The 25,240-nt window shown below is 39.9% G+C and overlaps 1 protein-coding gene across 1 annotated transcript in view; it reads left to right on the plus strand.

Annotated features, from left to right (window-relative positions):
- The first annotated feature begins 783 nt into the window (after nucleotides 1-783).
- AP3S2 (adaptor related protein complex 3 subunit sigma 2) overlaps nucleotides 784-25,240 on the plus strand; it is a 66,600-nt gene continuing 42,143 nt past the window's right edge. Inside the window, exons 1-3 of the mRNA XM_081227767.1 lie at nucleotides 784-927; nucleotides 4,909-5,000; nucleotides 5,401-5,512. Of these exons, the coding sequence (XP_081083893.1) occupies nucleotides 859-927; nucleotides 4,909-5,000; nucleotides 5,401-5,512 (273 nt within the window). The 5' untranslated portion in view covers nucleotides 784-858. The remainder of the gene's footprint in view (nucleotides 928-4,908; nucleotides 5,001-5,400; nucleotides 5,513-25,240) is intronic.

Consider the following 25,240-nt stretch of genomic DNA (forward strand, 5'->3'; position numbering starts at 1 on the left):
CCCCTGTAGTAAGGCTGCTGAGATGTACGTTCTTGAGGCTAAATCTTTTCACACACCCACATCGTCTTATTATAAATTCTAAAACTGGAAATGCTGGGTCAAATGTTCAATATATTTTAAAGGCTTTTGATAAATATTGTCAACTGTCCTTTGGGTAGGTGATTCCAATTTGCAGGTCTATCTGTGATATAAGGACGTGCTCCAGCTCACCCGCACTAAGTCATTAAAAGAAAATACAAAAACTTTACTAATTTGGGGTCGCCGGTACCTTTTAAAAGGAATTGCATTAAAGATCCCTTAATTCCACCATTCGCTATCTACCGTGGAGAGAGAGCCCTTTTGCACGAGGAGGCACATATATAATTCACTACAGCATTGTATGTAATACTAAAAAATAAAAATGAACCTAACTTTCCCCAACCGGGGAATGGCTAAATTAGCCTGCATCTCCACACCGCGCAACGTTCTGCAGTGTTAAGGGGAAGGTAAGACTGCATATGTTAAGGCAGATGATGATAAAGGGAGACCTCCCGCTGCGCTTCACCTGGGAGCGCGGCTGCTGTTGGGGTTTCCTTCTTGATCCGCTTTTCCGGTGTGCTCGGCTTTGCGCCAGGCCCGGGATTCTGCGGCCCTAGCCTCGGTGTCCGCACCAGCCTTACCCCCGCAACACGCCGCCCGTCCTGGAGCCTTCTGCAAGGCGTGCCGGGAAACCGGACTCTTGGTGGTCGGGCCCTTGGGCGCCGGGACATGTTTCCGGGAGCCACTCTCAGCAGCGCACCAACCGGAAGCGTCCGTGTTGTGGCGGAAGGAGATGCTCTCTGGAAACAGCCGGTGGTGAAAGGAGCGTGGCGGGCAAAGATGATTCAGGCGATTCTGGTTTTCAATAACCACGGGAAGCCGCGGCTAGTCCGCTTCTACCAGCGTTTCGTGAGTGCGGCCGAGCTTCGTCACATCCTTACAGGGCACCTGCGCCCCCTTCTCTCTCTTTGTCCCGTACGGCGCTCGCGGGCATCGCCCGCTGACCTCCTAGGCCTCATGCACCGTATATGTGATCTTCCCCGGACCGGGGCCAGTGTCAGGCCTATGTGTCCCACGCCCGCTACCCCCGCTCTTTCCCACCCCTTCCTGGACCCCGGCATTTTTGTGCCATTTTTGTGACACTTCTCGCAGAGTCTCGGGGCTCTATAAATGGTGTGTGTGTGTGGAGGGGGTGTGCCTCATGGACAACTTGAATGATTGACATCAAATGATTGAAATCAAATTAATCTCAAATTAATTAAACTGTTAAACGCAGTTTCACGAGGAGGAAGAAATATGCAGCTTTTTAATGATTTTGCTTTAGCTAACGGATTTGGAAAAGTGCTTTCTTGGAATTATTTTGCTTCAGTGTAGGCTGGGACTGCCCAGGAATTGATACCTTTCACTACGTAGAGTTGAAGAAAGTCAGTTTGAAAGTGAGAAATGTTGAGAAATTATACGTGATAATGTGAATTTGAATTTTCCAAAGACGTTACTCCGGAAAAAATAAACATCATTATTTGCCTCCTGCCACCCAACGTTTTATTTCTTCGTGGCTAGGTTTCAAAATGTTAAGTACGTAATTGTGAAACCGTAGAGTGGAGAGTGTCAGAAAACTTATGTTCAGGCCTCAGCAACACCTTATTTTACCCTTGTGTCAAGTTAACAAAAACCTCTTTCAGACTTCATTTCCTCTTTTGTCAAGTAGAAATGAAAAAAAATTTTTTTTACCTTTTTCATAGAATTTTTTAGCTAGGTTACATTTTATTATATCGATTTTATATTAACACTCAATAACACTATTCAATTTGTATTTGCATTTGTGTGTGTGTGAATTTTTCTCTCAGGTTTTAAAGTGTTATTGAGATATGTTACATAACATACAGTTCACCTTTTAAAAATATACAATAGAATGGTTTTTAGTACTTTACAGAGTTATGCAACCATCACCACAATTTTAGAACATTTTCATTATCCCAGAAAGGAACCCCCTACCCATTAGCAGTCATTCTGTGTTTCCCCCTCAACTCCCCCAGCCTTAGGCAACCACTAGTCTACTTTCTGTCTCTCTAAATTTGCCTATTCTGGACATTTCCTATAAAATGGAATCATACAATATGTGGTCTTTTATGACTGGCTTCTATTACTTAGTATAATGTTTTCAAGGTTCATCTATGTTGTAGTGTGTATCTGTTCTTTATTCCTTTTTATTGCTAAATTATATTCCATTGTGTGGATGCGCCACATTTTTTTTTTTTTTTTTTTTTTGCTGTACGCGGGCCTCTCACTGTTGCGGCCTCTCCCGTTGCGGAGCACAGGCTCCGGACGCGCAGGCTCAGCGGCCATGGCTCACGGGCCCAGCCGCTCCGCGGTATGCGGGATCCTCCCGGACCGGGGCACGAACCCGTGTCCCCTGCATTGGCAGGCGGACTCTCAACCGCTGCGCCACCAGGGAAGCCCGATGCGCCACATTTTGATTGTCCATTCATCAGTTGATATTTCCACCTGTGGCTCTTGTGAATAATGCTGCTGTGAACACTGACGTATACGCTTTTGTGTGAGCATGTATTTTCATTTCTCTTGGGTATATATCTAGGAGTAGAATTGCTGAGTCACGTAGTAACTTTATGGTGATGATTCGGAGGAACTGCCAAACTGCTTTCCAAAGTGACTGCACCATTTTACATTCCTATCAACAATATATAAGAATTCCAATTTTTCCATCTCCCTATCAACATTTTCTATTATCTTTTTTTTTTTTACTTTTTCGGTACGCAGGCCTCTCACTGTTGTGGCCTCTCCCGTTGCGGAGCACAGGCTCCGGACGCGCAGGCTCAGCAGCCATGGCTCACGGACCCAGCCGCTCCACGGCACGTGGGATCCTCCCGGACCGGGGCACGAACCCGCGTCCCCTGCATCAGCAGGCAGACCCCCAACCACTGCGCCACCAGGGAAGCCCTCTATTATCTTTTTGATTAAAGACATTTTAGTAGGTGTAAAGTGGATTCTTGTGGTTTCAAAAATTTTTCTAATGACTAATAATGTTGAGCATCTTTTCATGTCTTTATCGACCATTTGTTTATCTTCTTTGGAGAGCATAGGATTTTTATAAGACCTAAATTAGCTCCTAAGTGAAAGTTACCTTGAAAACTGCAGAGTACTAAAAGATATGAGGGATTATTAAAATGATTGAGAGATGTAAGCAGTTGGTAGTTTGCTATTTTGTTGAATTAGAAATTAGATAACCTCACCATTTCATAGTGCTTACCCACTGACTATCACCACTTCCCTGTAGAATCAGATAAAAGGCTTTGCAAGATGTTTTTGTCAGTTTAAAAAAGTGCTGATGCTTAGCATGTTTTGTATTTCTGGGTACACAGAGTTAATCCTTTACAGCATCCTGGCGTCTGTGAGCTTTCTGAATTCTTTAAATGGAAACCAGAAAATAGTGATTGATTTACTCAAACTTACAGTGACCAGTTATTAGCAAGTTTTCATTTATCCATTTGGTAAATAAGAGAGCCACTGTATACCAGTGTAAGTCAAAGTTATGAAAAGTAATTTCTCCACAATGACATTTTCCCTGTTTTTTTCCTGTTTCATTTAAATAACTAACCATTTCAAGTCTAAATTCAATGCTGTAGAAAGAAAGGGGTTAATGTTACTTGAATCTATGTTCTGACTCTAAGGGAAGTCCAGTCTGAAGGTTTTCTTAAGCTTTGCTACTCAAAATGTTGTCCTCAGACCAGCAGCATTGTTTTCACCTGGAAACTTGTTAGAAATGCAGTCTCAGGACTTAGCCCAGACCTACTAAATTAAAATCTGCATTTTAACAACATTCCCAGGTGATTCATTATACATTGAGATTTTTTTTGGCCCTGCCATGTGGCTTGCAGAATCTTAGTTCCCCAACCAAGGATTGAAACTGTGCCCTTGGCAGTGAAAGCGCAGAGTCCTAACCACTGGACCGCCAGGGAAATTCCATTATACATTGGGCACTGGTCTAGAGCTTTTTATTACTTTTGTCTTTTTTTTTTTTTTTTTTGGCCATGCAGCATGTAGGATCTTAGTTCCCCTGAATCCCCTGCATTGAAAGCGCCAAGTCTTAACCACTGGACCTCCAGGGAATCCCTACTTCTGCCTTAATGACTGATTTCTCCCTCCCACTATCCTTTTTTAAAAACCATACTTACTATGAACTTCATATGTATAAATAGAAATCAAATGTGAGTTATCAAGAGATTCCATCACAGTTGAGCTTTCTGGAGTGTAGTAAGTGAAAAAAGGTGTTTATAGCTCTGCAATTGTTCAAAATTCTAATCTGTAAATAGAACACTTTCTGTCTTTCTCTGTAGTACTTTGTTGGTAACACAGCATCTTATATGTAATGTCTGTATTACCAGTACAAAAGATGGCAAATGCAGGTTTTTAAAGCACGTACATGATTACATCTTGACTTCCTTAAAGTGTTAGACCTATTAACGTTTGTTATTTGCCCTGGCATAGATGTTTTCTAGAGTAAGACAAAATATTTCAGAACCAGGCCTTCTAGTTATTCTTTGACCTTGTATGAGAGTTTGTCAGTTCTCCTTTCCTTCGTTATTCACAGTAAAGAAATATCAGCTTACCTATCAGGATGGTAATGGTTAGGGACTAGATATCTAGGTAAATATACCCTATTTTAATTCCGGTAACAGAGCCTTGTCAATTTTTCCCTAGATTCCCCTTTTACTTTTTCTCTACTCATCATTTCTATCTTTTCTGTAAACTGGTACCAAATGTTCAGATCATTCCTAGTTTGGAAGCCCTTGCCTTCCTGTCCATCCTCACTGATGGGATATAGTTTTTCAGACTTTGCCACTGATTCACTTTATTTCTTTTATTCCGTAGCCAGAAGAAATTCAACAGCAGATTATTCGAGAGACCTTCCATCTAGTTCTCAAGCGGGATGACAACATCTGTAACTTCTTGGAGGGTGGAAGGTAAATGATCAGTTTTCTCCCCATACATCCACTTTTGGGTGGCCTTCATCATTATTGCTTTTTCAGGCAGTACTCAAGTGTCAGGTGAGTACCTGATGCAACTTGAGCTGAGCTGAGCTAAATCTGCTCAGGGGGAGACCCAGTTCTGTTTTGGAAGCTGCTAAATGGTTGTGCTTCAGATATCTACAAGTTTGGTGCCTGGGAGGATGGGCAGAAGAAAAGGGGAGGTAAAATGGCTTTAGGCACCTCTGCCAAATTTGGTTGCCGTTCACCTGGTAGAAATGGCCTGTTGTTTGGCCTGTCCTTCCCCTTTCTGTTGGGCCCCTTCTCCCTTGGCACAGTTTCTCTTTGATATATTCAGTTAAGATATAGGCATTTAAATGTTTCCGATCTTCCACAGTTTGATTGGTGGCTCTGACTACAAACTGATTTATCGGCATTATGCTACCCTCTATTTTGTATTTTGTGTGGATTCATCAGAGAGTGAACTTGGGATCTTGGACCTCATCCAGGTATGTGTAGCAGGTAATGATGGCAGCCACTTCAGAGAGTTTGCATGGGATTTTTGAGTAACCATCTATAGGTCCTTTTGTCAGTATCTTTTTTGATACTTGGTGAAAGTTGCTACATGTCCACCAGATGGTGCTATGAGAAAGCTCCTTAGCAACCCTTTAAAATTCTTAGAGCTTTTGCATTCTTCTTCTCCAGCCCTCTCACTCCCTTAGTTTTCTTTTTCTTTTTTTAAAATATTTTATTTATTTATTTATTTATTTTTGGCCATGCCACGTGGCATGCAGGATATTAGTTCTCCGACCAGGGATTGAACCCATGCCCCCTGCAGTGGAAGCATGGAATCTTAACCACTGGACCGCCGGGGAAGTCCCTCCCTTCGTTTTCTTATACGAGGCTGACACCAGTTCCAATGTGTGTACTCACCCCCACCCCAAGCAATTAACTCAGTTCTCCATGGACAGTAACCAGGTGTCCCACAAATTTGCTCAATTCTGACACTGTCTACCTGGAGATAGATACCAATCTCAAGTCCAGGTTGTCTGTCACCTGTGCGTCTGACTGACAGCCTATAGCTTGAAGATTCCCATGATTTCCTCCTCAGGTTCAGTTTATTTGCTGGAGTGGCCCGCAGAACTTTCTAGAGAAACATTTTACTTACTAGTTTACCAGCTTAATTTAAAAGGGTATAACTTAGGAACAGCCAGATGGAAGATGGGGAAAGGGCGTGGAGCTTCTATGCCCTCTTCTGCCACGCCACTCTCCTCGAATATCCACATGTTTACTAGCTTGGAAGCTCTCTGAACCCTGTCCGTTTTGGGTTTTAAGGAGGCCTCTTTACATAGGCATGATTGATTAAATCACTGGCCATTGGTGACTGACTGAGTTTGCAGCCCCTCTCCCCTCCCCAGAGGTCAGGAAGTAGGACTGAAAGTTCCCACAATCACATGGTTGGTTCCTCTGGCAACCAGTCCCCATTCTTGGGTGCTTTCCAAAAGTCACCTTATTAACAGAACAAAAGGTACCCTTAACACTTAGGAAGTTCCAAGGTTTTTAGGAGCCCTGTGCCAGATACAGGGTTGAATACCAAATATTTCTCATTATAAATTACAGTGTCACATCATGCTTTAAGATATTTTTCAAGTATCAAACTAAATGACATTTAAAAATGCATACTTCGTATTTTCACTTGTAATTCTAGCCTGAAGCAAAGAAACTTGATGTTTTATTTAGTCTGAGCAATCTTGACATAGGTAAACATGTTTTTTTAGGCTTTTTGAAAATTAGAAATGGCTTACAGATTTCTTTTCATTACCTTCATGGAAACTGAAATATGTAGGGACCCTATACTGGGAACTATTAATTTAGCACAACTCCGTCATTTTGTACATGATATTCTAGATAGGCTTTAAGTGACTTGAACAAGTCACTTAAGTTGAAAGCACTCAAAAGGAGCATGCATTAAAACCTAATAACAACAATTATAGAAAACTCTAGCTATAGATTATAAACTTTACATGCTTACAACTATATTTTATTTTGTTAAGATAAAATTAAAGAAGCTAAATTTAATATACCTTGGGACAAATAAATGGAAATTTTAAATGTGTATTTTTATTTCAGATATACTACACTCTTCCAAAAAGTTATATTCTTGGACATAGCAATTTTTAAATTTTATTTTATTATTTTCTTTTTTTTTTTTTTTTTTTTTGGCTGTATGTGGGCCTCTCACTGTTGTGGCCTCTCCCCTTGTGGAGCACAGGCTCCGGACGCCAGGCTCAGCGGCCATGGCTCACGGGCCCAGCTGCTCCACAGCATGTGGGATCTTCCCGAACCGGGGCACGAACCCGTGTCCCCTGCATCGGCAGGCGGACTCTCAACCACTGCGCCACCAGGGAAGCCCTATTATTTTCTTTTAAATTTTTTTTATTTATTTTTATACAGCAGGTTCCTATTAGTTATCTATTTTGTACACATTAGTGTATGTATGTCAAACCCAGTCTCCCAATTCATCCCACCCTCTTTCCCTCCTTAGTATCCACACGTTTGTTCTCTACATCTGTGTCTCTATTTCTGCCTTGCAAACCGGTTCATTTGTACCATTTTTCTAGATTCTACATATATGCGTTAATATACGATATTTGTTTTTCTCTTTTTGACTTACTTCACTCTGTATGACAGTCTCTAGGTCCATCCACATCTCTACAAGTGACCGAACTTTGTTCCTTTTTATGGCTGAGTAACATTCCATTGTATATATGTACCACATCTTCTTTATCCATTTGTCTGTCGATGGGCATTTAGGTTGCTTCCATGACCTGGCTGTTGAAAATAGTGCTGCAGTGAACATTGGGGTGCATGTGTCTTTGTGAATTATGGTTTTCTCTGGGTACATGCCCAGCAGTGGGATTGCTGGCTCATATGGTAATTCTGTTTTTAGTTTTTTAAGGAGCCTCCATTCTGTTCTCCATAGTGGCTGTATCAGTTTACATTCCCACCAGCAGTGCAAGAGGGTTCCCTTTTCTCCACACCCTCTCCAGCATTTGTTTGTAGATTTTCTTTCTTTTTTAAATTAATTTATTTATTTTTGGCTGTGTTGGGTCTTTGTTGCTGTGCATGGACTTTCTCTAGTTGCAGCAAGCAGGGGCTTGGTTGTGGTGTGCGGGCTTCTCACAGCAGTGGCTTCTCTTGTTGTGGAGCATGGGCTCCAGGCGCGAGGGCTTCAGTAGTTGTGGCACGCGGGCTCCGTAGTTGTGGCTCATAGGCTCTAGAGCACATGCTCAGCAGTTGTGGCTCACGGACCTAGTTGCTCTGTGGCATGTGGGGTCTTCCCGGACCAGGGCTTGAACCCGTGTCCCCTGCATTGGCAGGAGGACTCTTAACCACTGCGCCACCAGGGCAGTCTCATTGTTTGTAGATTTTCTGATCATGTCCATTCTAACCAGTGTGAGGTGATACCTCATTGTAGTTTTGATTTGCATTTCTCTAATAATTAGTGATGCTGAGCAGCTTTTCATGTGCCTCTTGGCTCTCTGTACGTCTTTGGAGAAACGTCTATTTAGGTCTTCGGCCCATTTTCTGTTTGGGTTGTTTGTTTTTTTAATATTGAGCTGCATGAGCTGTTTATATATTTTGGAGATTAATCCTTTGTCCCTTGATTCATTTGCAAATGTTTTCTCCCATTCTGAGGGTTGTCCTTTCGTCTTGTTTATAGTTTCCTTTGCTGTGCAAAAGCTTTTAAGTTTCATTAGGTCCCATTTGTTTATTTTTGTTTTTAATTCCATTACTCTAGGAGGCGGGTCAAAAAAAGATCTTGCTGTGATTTATGTCAAAGAGTGTTCTTCCTGTGTTTTCCTCTAAGAGTTTTATAGTGTTCAGTCTTACATTTCGTTCTTTAATCCGTTTTGAGTTTATTTTTGTGTATGGTGTTGGGGAGTGTTCTAATTTCATTCTTTTACATATAGCTGCCCAGTTTTCCCAGAACCATTTATTGAAGACATTGTCTTTTCTCCATTGTATATTTCTGTTTTTGTGCCAGTACCATATTGTCTTGATTACTGTAGCTTTGTTATATAGTCTGAAGTCAGGGAGTCTTATTCCTCCAGCTCCGTTTTTTTCCCCTTAAGATTGATTTGGCTATTTGGGGTCTTTTGTGTCTCCATACAGATTTTAAGATTTTTTTGTTCTGGTTCTGTAAAAAATGCCATAGGTAGTTTGGTAGGGATTGCATTGAATCTGTAGATTGCTTTGTGTATTATACTCATTTTCAGAGTATTGATTCTTCCAATCCAAGAACATGGTATATCTCTCTATCTGTTTGTGTCATCTTTGATTTCTTTCATCAGTGTCTTACAGTTTTCTGAGTACAGTTCTTTTACCTCCTTAGGTAGGTTTATTCCTAGGTATTCTTTTTGTTGCAATGGTGAATGGGATTGTTTCCTTAATTTCTTTCTGATCTTTCATTGTTAGTTAGTGTATAGGAATGCAAGAGATTTCTGTGCATTAATTTTGTATCCTGCAACTTTACCAAATTCATTGATTAGCTCTAGTAGTTTTCTGGTGGCATCTTTAGGATTATCCATGTATAGTATCTTGTCATCTGCAAACAGTGATGGTTTTACTTCTTCTTTTCTGATTTGGATTCCTTTTATTTCTTTTTCTTCTCTGATTGCTGTGGCTAGGACTGTGAAAACTATGTTGAATAATAGTGGCGAGAGTGGACATCCTTGTCTTATTCCTGATCTTAGAGAAAATGCTTTCAGTTTCTCACCATTGAGAATGATGTTTGCTGTGGGTTTCTCATATATGGCCTTTATTATGTTGAGGTAGGTTCCCTCTATGCCCACTTTCTGGAGAGTTTTTATCATAAATGGGTGTTGAATTTTGTCAAAGCTTTTTCTGCATCTATTGAGATGATCATATGGTTTTTATTCTTCAATTTGTTAATATGGTGTATCACATTGATTGATTTGTGTATTTTCAAGAGTCCTTGCATCCCTGGGATAAATCCCACTTGATCGTGGTGTATGATCCTTTTAATGTGTTGTTGGATTCTGTTTGCTAGTATTTTGTTGAGGATTTTTGCATCTATATTCATCAGTGATATTGGCCTGTAATTTTCTTTCTTGGTGACATCTTTGTCTGGTTTTGGTATCAGGGTGATGGTGGCCTCATAGAATGAGTTTGGGAGTGTTCCTTCCTCTGCAATTTTTGGGAAGAGTTTGAGAAGGATGGGTGTTAGCTCTTCTCTAAATGTTTGATACAATTTACCTGTGAAGGCATCTGGTCCTGGACTTTTGTTTGTTTTCTTTGATTTCTTCAGTGATCTCTTGGTTATTTAGTAACGTATTGTTTAGCCTTCACGTGTTTGTGTTTTTTACAGTTTTTCCACTGTAATTTATTTCTAATCTCTTAGCGTTGTGGTCAGAAAAGATGCTTGATATGATTTCAGTTTTCTTAAATTTACCGAGCCTTGATTTGTGATCCAAGATGTTATCTATCCTGGAGAATGTTCCGTGTGCACTTGAGAAGAAAGTGTAATGTGCTGTTTTCGGATGGAATGTCCTATAAATATCAATGTCCTATAAATATCAATATCAATGCAATCTCTTGCATTCCTATACACTAACTAAATCTATTAAATCTATCTGGTCTATTGTATCATTTAAAGCTTGTGTTTCCTTATTAATTTTCTGTCTGGATGATCTGTCCATTGGTGTAAGTGAGGTGTTAAAGTCCCCCACTATTATTGTGTTACTGTCGATTTCCTCTTATATAGCTGTTAGCATTTGCCTTACGTATTGCGGTGCTCCTTTGTTGGGTGCATATATATTTATAATTGTTATATCTTCTTCTTGGATTGATCCCTTGATCATTATGTAGTATCCTTCCTTGTCTCTTGTAACATTCTTTATTTTAAAGTCTATTTTATGTGATATGAGCATTGTTATTCCAGCTTTCTTTTGATTTCCATTTGCACGGGAAATCTTTTTCTATCCCCTCACTTTCAGTCTATGTGTCCCTAGGTCTGAAGTGGGTCTCCTGTAGACAGCATATATATGGGTCTTGTTTTTGTATCCACTCAGTGAGCCTGTGTCTTTTGGTTGGAGTATTTAATCCATTCACATTTAAGGTAGTTATTGATATGTATTTTCCTATTACCATTTTCTTAAATGTTTTGGGTTTGTTTTTGTAGCTCCTTTTCTTCTCTTGTGTTTCCCATGAGAAGTTCCTTTAGCATTTGTTGTAGAGCTGGTTTGGTGGTGCTGAATTCTCTTAGTTTTTGCTTGTCTTTAAAGCTTTTGATTTCTCCGTCAAATCTGAATGAGATCCTTGCCAGGTAGAGTAATCTTGGTTGTAGGTTCTTCCCTTTCATCACTTTAAATATATCATGCCACTCCCTTCTGGCTTGTAGAGTTTCTCCTGAGAAATCAGCTGTTAACCTTATGGGAGTTCCGTTGTATGTTATTTGTCGTTTTTCCCTAGTTGCTTTTAATAATTTTTCTTTGTCTTTAACTTCTGTCAGTTTGATTACTATGTGTCTTGGCATGTTTCTCCTTGGGTTTATCCTGCCTGGGACTCTCTGTGCTTCCTGGAGTTGGGTAGCTATTTCCTTTCCCATGTTAGGGAAGTTTTCAAATGTAATCTCTTCAAATATTTTCTTGGGTCCTGTCTCTCTTCTCCTTCTGGGACCCCTATAATGTGAATGTTGGTGCATTTAATGTTGTCCCAGAGGTCTCTTAGGCTGTCTTCATTTCCTTTCTTTTTTTTTTTTTTTTTCTTTATTCTGTTCCATAGCAGTGAATTCCACCATTCTGTCTTCCAGGTCACTTATCCATTTTTCTGTCACAGTTATTCTGCTATTGAGTCCTTCTAGTGTATTTTTCATTTCAGTTATTGTATTGTTCATCTCTGTTTGTTCTTTAATTCTTCTAGGTGTTTATTCTTTAATTCTTCTAGGTCTTTGTTAAATATTTCTTGCTTCTTCTCGATCTTTGCCTCCATTCTTTTTCCGAGGTCCTGGATCATCTTTACTGTCATTATTCTGAATTCTTTTTCTGGAAGGTTGGCTATCTCCATTTATTGTTTTTCTGGGGTTTTATCTTATTCCTTCATCTGGTACATAGTCCTCTGCTTTTTCATTTTGTCTGTCTTTCTCTGCATGTGGTTTTCGTCCCACATGCTGCAGGATTGTAGTTCTTGCTTCTGCTGTCTCCCCTCTCTTAAGTTTTATTTATTTATTTACACCCATTCACGTTCAGAAAATGACTTAAAATGATTAGTTTTAAAATTTCATGTAGTATATTCACTTATCATATATAAAAGTATAAATAAATACTAGAAACATCCAAAAGAGATTTATCTCTAAGATAATTTTAAATGCTTTTTTTTTTTTTTGGCTGCATTGGGTCTTTGTTGCTGCCTGTGGGCTTTCTCTAGTTGCGGTGAGTGGGGGCTACTCTTATGAGTGGGCTTCTCATTGCAGTGGCTTCTCTTGTTGCAGAGCACGGGCTCTAGGCATGCAGGCTTCAGTAGTTGCAGTGCGCAGGCTTTAGTATTTGCAGCATGCAGGCCCAGTAGTTGCGGCACGCAGGCCCTAGAGTGTGTGGGCTTCAGTAGTTGTGGCACGTGGGCTCAGTAGTTGTGGCGTGTGGGCTCTAGTGCGCGGGCTCAGTAGTTCTGGCAGACTGACTTAGTTGCTCTGCGGCGTGTGGGATCTTCCCAGACCAGGGATTGAACCCCTGTCCCCTGCATTGGCAGGTGGACTCTTAACCACTGCACCACCAGGGAAGTCCCTTTAAATGCTTTCTTAACACCTGAGTTTGATTGGACATTTAGAGTCAATGTGGCATAACAGAAAGAGCTCAAGATCTAGAATCAGAAAACCTGGGTTTGAGTCATGGATCCACCACCTGATATAGAACTACTAGGTTGTAAAAATGGAACAGACTTACAGGTACAGAGAACAAATGGGTGGTTGCCAGAGGGAAGCGGGATGGAGGTGGAGGGCAAAATAGGTGAAGGGGATTAAGAGGTACAAACCTCCAATTATAAAATAAATGAGCCACAAAGATATAATATACAGCTTGAGGAAATGGTCAATAATATTTTAATAACTTTGTTTGGAAAGAGATGGTTGCTAGACTTACCTTGGTGATTGTATCTTAATGTATGCAAATGTCAAATCACTATGTAGTATATCTGAAACTAACATAATATTGTATGTCAATTGTATTTCAACTAAAAAAAACCGAAATACTAGGTTGTAGAATTCAATTGTGACAATGTACTTTATATTATTTTACACTGTAGAATGCTATAGGAATGTGCATATAATAAGTGTATTAGAAAATAAAGGCAAAATATATAGTGATAATATATTTTAAAAATTGAGATGCAATTATTAGAGGAGATGCACTTCAAGACAAAAGAGAAATGCATATTAACAAGACAAAAAGAGAAGTGTAACTTTATAATGTCATGGACATTTATTAAATACTTAACATGCATTGGATTTGGGAAGATAGATAAAGAAAAGGTAAAAATAATTGGAACTGGGCTTCCCTGGTGGCGCAGTGGTTGAGAGTCTGCCTGCCGATGCAGGGGATGCGGGTTCGTACCCCAGTCTGGGAGGGATCCCACATGCCACGGAGTGGCTGGGCCCATGAGCCATGGCCGCTGAGCCTGCGCGTCCGGAGTCTGTGCTCCGCAACAGGAGAGGCCACAACAGTGAGAGGCCCGTGTACCGCAAAAAAAAAAAAAAAAAAAAAGGAACTAAGAGTTTTCATCATTGAAAAGACAATAAAATCAGTAAATAGTTATCCTAATATAAAGAGGATAAAAGTCAGAAATAGAAAACATTAAAATGTTTTAGTGGATGATATACATAGTTATAATGCCAATATATTTGAAATAGCTGACCTCAAAAAATAAATATCCAAAGACACTGAATCCAATATCAGGATGAAATAAGAAAGGTAAAATGAAAAACTGACTTCCTAATAGACTCAGTAGATTTTAGTACAGTAAGACCTCTATTATGTAAGTTATTTATTTATTTTTTTTGCGGTATGTGGGCCTCTCACTGTTGTGGCCTCTCCCGTTGAGGAGCACAGGCTCCAACACGCAGGCTCAACGGCCATGGCTCACGGGCCCAGCCGCTCCGCGGCATGTGGGATCTTCCCAGACCGGGGCACGAACCTGCGTCCCCTGCATCGGCAGGCAGACTCTCAACCGCTGCGCCACCAGGGAAGCCCTGTAAGTTATTTTTTAAACTCAGACTAAAAAATCATACTGCTTAAGTGTATTTTATGGAGTAAATTGGTTATAATCCAAAAGCTTCTCACGAAGAAAATGTTAGTCAGATACTGCATTTAAAAAAAAAATTATTTATTTTATTTTTGGCTGCGTTGGGTCTTCATTGCTGTGCGCAGGCTTTCTCTAGTTGCGGGGAGCGGGGGCTACTCTTTGTTGCCGTGCGCAGGCTTCTCATTGCAGTGGCTTCTCTTGCTGCGGAGCACAGGCTCTAGGTGCGCGGGCTTCGGTAGTTGTGGCACGTGGGCTCAGTAGTTGGGGCTCACGGGCTCTGGAGCACAGGCTCAGTAGTTGTGGTGCACAGGCTTAGTTACTCTGCAGCATGTGGGATCTTCCTGGACCAGGGATTGAACCTGTGTACCCTGCATTGGCAGGCGGATTCTTAACTACTGCACCACCAGGGAAGTCCCAGATACTGCATATTTTTATTGGACAGAATTATTAAATAAAATCTTAGCCAATAATCAGTTGAACCAAGGAGTCATGAGACCTGGCTCTTGTTTTGGACTCTCCTGTTAGCAAGCGGCATGGTCTTAAATCATTTAAGTTTTGTTGGCGTTAGTATTTTTGTTTTATGTTTTGGCTCTGTGTGTGTGTGTGTGTGTGTGTGTGTGTGTGTTTATTTTGATTTATAGGTATACTAGGTGTTCTTTCTAGCTCTAAAATTATTTCTCAGGAATACTGCGTACTAGAAGAATTATTTATTATGTACAAATAGTCTTTATTCCAAGGATACAAGTCAGTTTAACAATGACATATTCTTAGAGTCTCTATTACAACAGTAAGAAAAATATAACTAATATAATTTCATCAGTAGATGCTGAGAGAAATGATTACCCAAATTATATTTCTGAAATACTCTTAAATTGGAATAGGAAGCATTTTTACTTGATTATTTAGTGCATGTTTTCTTTATTCAGTATAAACTATTTATTGTTGAAGAAATAATACACTTATGTGGTTCAAAATTCAAAAGGCATACCAAGAGTATACAGTGAAAAACATCTTTCTTCTCTTCTCCCCCAGTCACCCAGAAACAGCCAATTTTAGTTTTAAAACCAAGAGCCAGAGCCAGTGTTATCTCAGGGGAGAAATCTACAGGCACTTATGAAAACAAGGTGTCTCTTACTGTTTACTCTAATTTGAGCAAACATTTGTAATGAGTAATTAAAAAAGAAATGAAGAAGTAATGTAGTAAAGGAGGAGAGAGGTAAGTTATTACTGTAAGAGAGCCTGATTATGTACCTAGTAAACCTTAAAAAAAAATGGGGGGAGATTGTAGCAAGTAATGAATGATATGAGCAACATGGCAGAATATGAGATCAGTTCGTCAAAATTGAATTTCCTATTTTTTGTGAAAACAGCTAGGACATTCATAATTAAAGAAATTTCACTTACAGTAGTGACAAAGGATATTTAATGTTTGGAAATTAACTTAGTATGGAATACTTGATATTGATTCCAATAAAATTGTAAAATCTTTCTTTCTTTCTTTATTTGGCTGCGTTGGGTCTTAGTTGCAGCACGTGGGATCTTTAGTTGCTGCATGTGGGATCTAGTTTCCTGACCAGGCATGGAACCCAGGCCCCCTGCATTGGGAGCATGGAGTCTTAGCCACTGGACCACCAGCAAAGTCCCTAAAATTGTACAATTTTAAAGGAAAAACATAAAGGAATACTTGAAATCAGTGCAGCTATAAGCCCCTTATTGAGAAGAGTTGAGCAAAGATGACAGTAGTGGGCTTCCCTGGTGGCACAGTGGTTGAGAGTCCTCCTGCCGATGCAGGGGACACGGGTTCGTGCCCCGGTCCGGGAAGATCCCACATGCTGCGGAGCGGCTAGGCCCGTGAGCCATGGCCGCTGAGCCTGCGCGTCCGGAGCCTGTGCTCTGCAACGGAAGAGACCACAACAGTGAGAGGCCGGCGTACCGCAAAAAAAAAAAAAAAAAAAAAGATGACAGTAGTAATCAATAGATTAAATGGGGAACCAAGTATAAATCCAGATCTTTTTTTTTTTTTAATTTTTTTTGGGCCATGCCACACGGCATGCGGGATCTTAGTTCCCCAACCAGGGATCCAACCCGTGCCCCCTCCAGTGGAAGCACGGAGTCTCAACCACTGGACTGCCAGGGAAGTCCCAATCCAGGAGATTGTATAGAACTTGGTAAAGAGAAAGTTTATGAGGAAAAGTGAATGGCCAAGAAATGCAGAAGTATGTTCTGAGGGAAGAGGGGCAGTAATGAGTGATTGGCTTCACTAGGCTTCAGAATATATAATGGTTGCAGATGAAATTATTATCTACCTAGAAATTACAAAACAATCAACTGGGAAACAATTAGAATGAGCAATATAGTTCAATAAGGGACTGGATACAGGTTTAATGTATAAAAACTAATAGCTTTCCCTTAGCAATAATAAGTTAGAAAATATAATATTTAAAAGGGGCCCATTCACAGTAGGAAAACGTTCCTTAAGATACCCAAGAATAAATGTAAAAAATGTGTAAGATCTATATGAAGAAAACTTTAAAATTCTACTGAAAATATGATAAAAGAGCAAAATAAATGAATAAAACATACCCTTTGCCTGTGGAAAAAACTTTTAAAACTGTCAGTACGGTTGACCCTTGAACAACACAGGGGTTAGAGGTGCCGACCCACCATGCTTCGAAAATCCCTATATAATTTACAGTAGGCCCTCCTGTATACCCAGTTTCTCCGTGTACACGGTTCCTCCATATCCATGGTTCTGCATCTTCAGTTTCAACCAACTGGGGATTGTATAGTACTATAGTGTTTACTATTGAAAAAAATCCGAGTGTAAGTGGACCCGCACTATTCAAACCTGTGTTGTTCAAGTGTCAACTGTACTTCCAGCTTATAAATTACTGAAAACCCAATCAGAATCCCAATAAGATTATTGCTGTTTTTTAAATAATTTTTATTGTGAAACGTATATACAAGAACTACGGAAAACATGCCTATACAGTTTGAGGAATGCCAGTAAAATGAAGCTCTCACCCAGATTAAGAAATAGTACATTGCGGGGCTTCCCTGGTGGCGCAGTGGTTGAGAATCTGCCTGCCAATGCAGGGGCCAGGGGTTCGGGCCCTGGTCTGGGAGGATCCCGCATGCTGTGGAGCGACTAGCCCCGTGAGCCACAATTACTGAGCTTGCGCATCTGGAGCCTGTGCTCCGCAACGAGAGGCCGCGATAGTGAGAGGCCCGCGTGCCGCGATGAGGATTGGCCCCCACTTGCCACAACTAGAGAAAGCCCTCGCACAGAAACGAAGAGCCAACACAGCCATAAATAAATAAATAAAATTTTAAAAAAAGGCAAAATTCCTTAAAAAAAAAAAAAAAGAAATAGTACATTGCTAGTACCTCAAAGCTCCCATATGTCCCTCCTCAATTCTGTCCCCGTTGTTCATTGCATTCTTCTTTAGACTTTTTAAAAAATATTTACTTATTTATTTTCCTTTTTTTCTTTTTCTTTTTTTTTTTGGCTGTGTTCAGTCTTCATTGCGCTCACAGGCTTTTCTCTAGTTGTGGTGTGTGGGTTTTCTCTCTTTAGTTGTGGCGCGTGGGCTCCAGAGTGCGTGGGCTCTGTAGTTTTTGCAGCACGTGGGTTCTCTCGTTGAGGCACTCGAGCTCAGTAGTTGCGGCACGTGGGTTTGGTTGCCCCATAGCATGTGGGATCTAAGTTCCCTTAGTTAGGGATCGAACCTGCATCCCCTGCATTGCAAGGTGGATTCTTTACCACTGGACTACTAGGGAAGTCCCTTTCTTCAGACTTTTAAGTTGATCATTGCTTTGCTTCTCTTTATAGTTTTATCATGTGATGTATATTCCCTAAATGATACTTTGTTAGTTTGGAAAGACTGAGTGTAAGTAGTTGTGTAAGGAAAGGATAATTTGCCACTACTAGATGAAAGCTCCCGCAAGAAGATAAGTTGAACAGTGTCACCATCTGGCTTCAGTATCCCTGAGGGTTTACAAGAGGCCTTTCTGAGGAAGTCTGAGGGCAAGGTCATGTGAGTGATTCCGGGGAAACTTAGAGCTCACCGTAGTTGGGGCATTAGCCTTTGGCTGTCTTGAAGGAACATGGACAGGAGGAATGGACCACTGTGCGTTTTCTGCTTCTCACCTTTCATAACCTCTGTATTTCAAGAGTAAATCAAAGCAGAACATTTCAATGGGGGATGGGTAAAATGAGTATTCTCAGCTGATCCAGGCGGCAGAGCAGTAGAACAGATACTAGATGGTTTGATTGTTTCCATTTTCCTTTTTTTTTATTAGTTTGATTGTTTTCATTTTCCTTTTTTAAAATTAACCCAAATAGAACTACTGTAAGTCTTTATGCAAACGGTTTTATCTCTTCACATCCCAATGAAATTCCTGGGTCAAGGGATTAATATTTCTAATTATAATGCATGTTGCTAGATAGATATTTGGGAACGTTATATTAGTTTATAATGCTTCCAGAACTATATGAGTTTATGTTTCTTCCTAACTCCAGCATTGAAATACGTCATTTTTAATTTCTACTCGGAGGTGAGTGGTACCTCACAAATGTCTGAATTTTTATTTTTATTAATCATGCCAACTTTTCCCATGTGTGAATTTACAATGTTCTTTTTCATGTAAACCTTTTGTAATATAATTGAAACATTTGTCCAGTTAAGTCTAGTTCCTGGTTTATAATATTATATTTCATCTCTTGTAAGATACACATTTTTTCACACTTTAATAACTAACATGAGGATGTATATTACAGTAGATGACAACTTACAGTTACAATTGACAGCATTTTTTTCTTTGTTAATACAAAAATAATGGTTTGTCTTATAGTCAATGAAAAAGTAATTCTTTGTATATTTTTGTTTATTTTAAAACTAACTTTTTTCTAAACGATTCTATTAAATGTAAATAATCCATTTATACCTCCCCTTGTTGAAGAAACCTTCGTGTATAGTATGTTAAGTTTAGAGTAAAATCCAAACTCCCTATCACAACCTGCAAGGCCCGACATGGTCTGGCTCCTTTGTCTCTCTCTCTGTCCGATCTCACCATAGACACTGTCACCTTCACTGTAGCCATTCCAGCCTTCTTTCTGCTCCTCAGGTCCAAGTACATTTTTGCTTCAGGACCTTTGCACCTGGTCTGTCCACTGGAGTGATCTTTCCCAGGTTTTTCACTCTTCAGCTCTTCAAAAGACTGGCTTCATTCATGACTCAGCTCAAATGTTAATCCTCAGAGAGACTTTCTTGATACTCTGTTTGAAGTAACCCCCATCACATCATCTATTTACTTCCTTCAGAGCACGTGTGACAATGGAAAAGATCTTGTTTATCTGCCTCATTCTTCCCACACCCAGAACATAACCCAGACAAGAATGTGACTTGCTGACTGAGGTGTCCCCAGAGTACACCCGTGTGTGCCTAGTGCACAGTAATCACTCTCTATTTAGTGTTTACTCTTCACTTTGTTCCACTGAGTTATGTTTCTCTTTCTGTGTTAATTTTGCACTGTTTTACTTGTTGGTATATAGGTTCATATCCCTAGTAAGACCAGTTATTCCCCTTGGGTGCGGTTCTTTTTCAGAATATTCTCCAATAGTTATAACCATTTATTCATCCTTATACATTTTTGAATAATTTGTAAAAGTTCCAAAAGTCCCTGTTGGATTTTAATCAGAAGTAAATTTAAAGTAGCATTTCCTTGCATTTATTCATTCCTTCTTTCAAATCTTACATTACAGTTTTGTTTTGTTTTTCAAAAAAGGTCCTAATATCCCATGGTTTATTCTGGAGTTTTAGGATATTAAGCTTTTTTTTTGTGGTACGCGGGCCTCTCACTGTTGTGGTCTCTCCCGTTGCGGAGCACAGGCTCCGGACGCGCAGGCCCAGCAGCCATGGCCCACGGGCCCAGCCACTCCGCGGCATGTGGGATCCTCCCGGACCAGGGCACGAACCCGTGTCCCCTGCATCGTCAGGTGGACTCCCAACCACTGCGCCACCAGGGAAGCCCACGGTATTAAGCTTTTATTCATCATTATATTCACAAATATTTCTTTACCATTATACAGCCGTCCCTCTAATTCTTACTTTACGCTGTTCATTATTTGCACTTCAGCATAGTTGAAACTATCCACTTTATGTTTATCTCCTCTACTTCTTCACTAGTCATAAGTTTATCTTCCAATTGGGACAAATTTCCAAATCATTTGTTTTCAATTAAAAAATGTTTTAATAAGTTTTTAGCACAAAGATTATTTAAATCTTTTTAACACACAAAAGATTTATTTCAGTATATCTGAGATATGGAACTGAGTTTCTTTTTCTCTGTATCATGTTCCAGTTTCTTCAAATTATTCAGTCTCCCATTGTTTCGCTACTTCTAGTTTAACTTAAATTTCTGTATAAATGTAGGCCCCTTTTTGGAATTTCAAGTACATTGTTTTGGGTTTTTTTAATTATACAAGTAGTACCTGAATATATTCTTTTTATTAAAAAAGGTAAGGTTTTTTTTAAAACAGTTTTATTGAGATATAATTCACATACCATACAATTTATCCATTTGAAGTGTGTAATTGAGTGGATTTTAGTATATTCACAGAGTTGTATAGCCATCATCACAACCAATTTTAGAACATTTTCATCACCCCAAAAAGAAACCTCTTACTCACTAGTCGCTTCCCGTTTCCCTCCAACTGCCTCCTAACTCCAGCCCTAGGCAACCATTAATTTACTTCCTGTATCTATAGTTTTGCTTATTATGGACATTTCATAAAAATAGATTTGTATAATATGTGGTCCTTCTGGACCACAGAAGGACCACAGAAGACTGCCTTCTTTAGCATAATAGTTTCAATATCCATCCATTGTTATAGCATGTATCAGTATTCCATTCCTTTTTTTTATTATTAATTTTTATTGGAGTATAGTTGATTTACAATGTTGTGTTAGTTTCTGCTGTACAGCAAAGTGGATCAGTTATACATATACATATTATCTGCTCTTTAGATTCTTTTCCCATATAGGTCATTACAGAGTATAACAGTAAATTTATTAAGTATAATGGAGAAGTCCTCCCCCTTAGCATTCATTGCCCTCTCATATACCACTCCCCTTTCTAGAGGTAGCCACTATTAAGTCTTTTAATGCATGTACACACACACACACATGTGTCACATACATTATTTAATTTTTAAGTAAAAAGTAATCTCACTACATACATAGTTCTGCAACTTGCTTTTTTAATCCCTTAGAAGTCTTGGAGCTTTTTCCACTTCATATATGCTTTTTAGTGATGCATGATTTTCCACAATATTAATATATCATAGTCTTTTATTTATAATATTTTATTCAATACCCTACCTGTGGGCATTCAGGTTTCTCCCAGTTTCTTCCTATTGCAAATTATTGTGCAATGATATCCTTGCACATGCATCTGTATGCACGTGTGTTAGTTTCTTTAGGATAGATTCCTAAATTTGGAATTGCTGCTTTAATTAAAGATGTGTGCTTTTTAAATTGTTAGATAGTACCTGATTGCCTCTCCCCAAAGTCCTATTTCCCCATAACCTTACCAGCTTTAAATATTAAGGATATTTTCAAATGTTTGCCATCTTATGGGTGAAAAAATAGAAATTTGTTGTTTTCCCTAGCTTTCTTGAATACTAGTGAGGCCACATATCTTTTACTGTTTACCAGTCATTTTGTATTTGAAAATGTCTTACCATAGCATTTGTCCACTTTTCTAATGGCTCATTTGTTTTTGTTTTTTTAAATCTATTTATTTATTTATTTATTTTAAAATTTTTTGGCTGCATTGGGTCTTTGTTGCTGCGCTCGGCCTTTCTCTAGTTGCGACGAGCAGGGGCTACTCTTCGTTGTGGTGTGCGGGCTTCTCATTGCGGTGGCTTCTCTTGTTGTGGAGCATGGGCTCTAGGCACGTGGGCTTAGTAACTGTGACTCACAGGCTCTAGAGCGCAGGCTCAGTAGTTGTGGCACACGGGCTTAGTTGCTCCGCGGCATGTGGGATCTTCAGTTGTAGCGCATGGGCTTAGTTGTTCCATAGCATGTGGGATCTTCCCAGACCAAGGCTCAAACCAGTATCCCCTGCATTGGCAGGCGGATTCTTAACCACTGTGCCACCAGGGAAGTCTGGCTCATTTGTTTTATTCATTTGTAAGCGTTTGTTTTTTTCCTAACTTTATGGATACTAATCCTTTTCTGTTATATTTATTGCAGATATTTTCTCCTAGTCCATTTGTCTTTTAACTTTATGTAGTTAGGTTTGCTTGTCTTTCTTCTTGTAGCTTGAAGGTATATAAAAATATTCTCCAGTATTGCCATTGCTTTATTTTTTCTTTTGAGAAAACCATTTTTATTATTATCACCACCCAGCTTATTTGTGCTTGATTATGTAGCACTTTGGCCAGATTGTCTAAAGAAATCTACATAACATTTCTTTCGTGTTTCAAGAGATGAAAATAACTATAAAAAGTTAACAGAGGTACACAAGACAGTGGATGCAAAAAAATCTGTGTGTGAGATTTTATCCCATCTGCAGCTTTTATATATTTGAAAAGTAGGATTCATGAGCTAAAAAATACTGTCCTATCAAGTTTTTTTTTTATTTTTTTATTTATGGTTGTGTTGGCTCCTCGTTTCTGTGCAAGGGCTTTCTCTAGTTGCGGCAAGTGGGGGCCACTCCTCATCGCGGTGCGCGGGCCTCTCACTATCACAGCCTCTCTTGTTGCGGAGCACAGGCTCCAGATACGCAGGCTCAGTAATTGTGGCTCATGGGGCTAGTTGCTCCGCGACATGTGGGATCCTCCCAGACCAGGGCTCGAACCCGTGTCCCCTGCATTGGCAGGCAGATTCTCAACCACTGCGCCACAGGAAGCCCTCAAGTTTGTTTTTTAAAATTTTATTTATTTTTGGCTGCACTGGGTCTTTGCTGCTGCACGTGGGCTTTCTCTAGTTGTGGTGAGCAAGGGCTACTCTTTGTTGCGGTGCGCGTGCTTCTTGTTGCAGAGCACGGGCTCTAGATGTGCAGGATTCAGTAGTTGAAGCAAGCAGGCTTGGTAGTTGTGGCATGTGGGCTCAGTAGTTGCGACGTGGGCTCTAGGGCACCCGGGCTTCAGTAGTTGTGGTGCGCAGGCTCAGTAGTTGTGGCTTGCAGGCACTAGAGCGCAGGCTCAGTAGCTGTGGTGCAAGGGCTTAGTTGCTCCATGGCATGTGGCATCTTCCCGGACCAGGGATCAAACCCGTGTCCCTGGCATTGGCAGGTGGATTCTTAACCACTGCACCACCAGGGAGGTCCCCTCCTATCAAGTTTGATAGAAGTAGATTTAACCTGATTACAACACTAACACCAGTATCATTGATTTAATACTTATAAAAAATGATGTTTTTCTTTTTTCCCCCAGCTTTATCAAGGTATAATTGATATATAACACATAACATTTTGTAAAGTTAAGATGTATAGTGTATTGACTGATATATATTGCAAAATGATTACCACCATATCAAGCTAATATCTCTTATCATGTCACAAAATTATCATTTCTTTTTTGTGGTAAAAATCATTTTTCAGTATACTAAAGTCAGCATGACATCCATGCAAATTAGAATGCTAGCTGTTTGGTGCACAAAGACCTGACTTCAGAACAAGAACTCTGTAAGTCCCATACTTTTTTTTCTTTTTTTTTTTTTTTTTTGGCCGCGCCTTGTAGCATGCGGGATCTTAGTTCCCCAACCAGGAATCAAACCCATGCCCGCTACAGTGGAAGCGTGGAGTCTTAACCACTGGACCGCCAGGGAAGTCCCTCCCATACTTCAAATGTGTGATCTTTTTCAACCTGTATCCATTCCTCGCGTTGAAGAGTGAGACCCAATCCTACTCCTCTTTGTGTATGAGTTTATGATCTTTTCATACTGAGCATCTAGATTACCACATACTACTTCCTGTTGCTTCAGAGTCTTGTAACTTTCTTCATCAGCTGAACTATATCCAGTGTTTTCCTTTTTATTTCTGTTCAGCGAATTTCATTGGAGTCACAGCTGCTGTGTTATAATAGCTAAATGTGGCTATTCTGACCTCTGCCAAAGGTTTAGCTTGTGGGGCTGCCCTTTGAGCCTCTGTAGCTACCTGAGGAGTTACCTGTGTTCTTGATGGCAACAGGGCAGCAACATTGAGAACAGAATCTCCAGTAGCTGCAGCTGTTTCTTCTTGTTTTTGTTTTTACACCATTTCCTTTTCTTGTAATTTGTCTGCCCTTTGCAACCTTGTAGGATCAAGACCTTTTCCATTCCTTGCTTCTACTAAGGTGATGCCTTTTATGAGACTTAGATGTTGAATGACTTTTGCCTCTTGATGACTTTCATTCTTTGTATTTGTGTCTGTTCTCACCATTTGCAGATGAATTTAGTTGCTCTTTTCCTTTGTGAGAAGAATGTTCTTTGTCATTTTATTCCCCAGATTTGTTTCTTAATTTAGTTTTAGATTCATGTCATATTATTTTGCCATCTGAGTCTGTAGCACCTTCATTTCAGTCCCTTCATGCATTAGCACGCTGTTTGCTTATTATGTTCTGGCTCCTGCGGTTTCTTCCTACATTATCTGACTTTTGTTTCCTTTCTCTTGACCTTGATTATGGTCTTGAATTATGATGTTTTGAGAAAGCTTTAGGAGAAATAGATACATCTGACTGTTCGTTTTGATCTCTATCTGGGGATGTTTTTTCTGGAGCTATTCCATCTTATTCTGTATCACTAGCCTACTGAGAACCCAATTGTTATGGACTAAATTGTGTCCTCCCAAAATTTGTATGTTGAAGCCTTTAACCCCCAATGTGACTGTATTTGGAGACGGGGCCTTTAAGGAAGTAAGTTAAACTAGGCCTA

The sequence above is a fragment of the Mesoplodon bidens genome (genome assembly GCF_964165515.1).
Source record: "Mesoplodon bidens genome assembly, chromosome: 3".
NCBI classification, from domain to species: Eukaryota; Metazoa; Chordata; class Mammalia; order Artiodactyla; family Ziphiidae; genus Mesoplodon; species Mesoplodon bidens.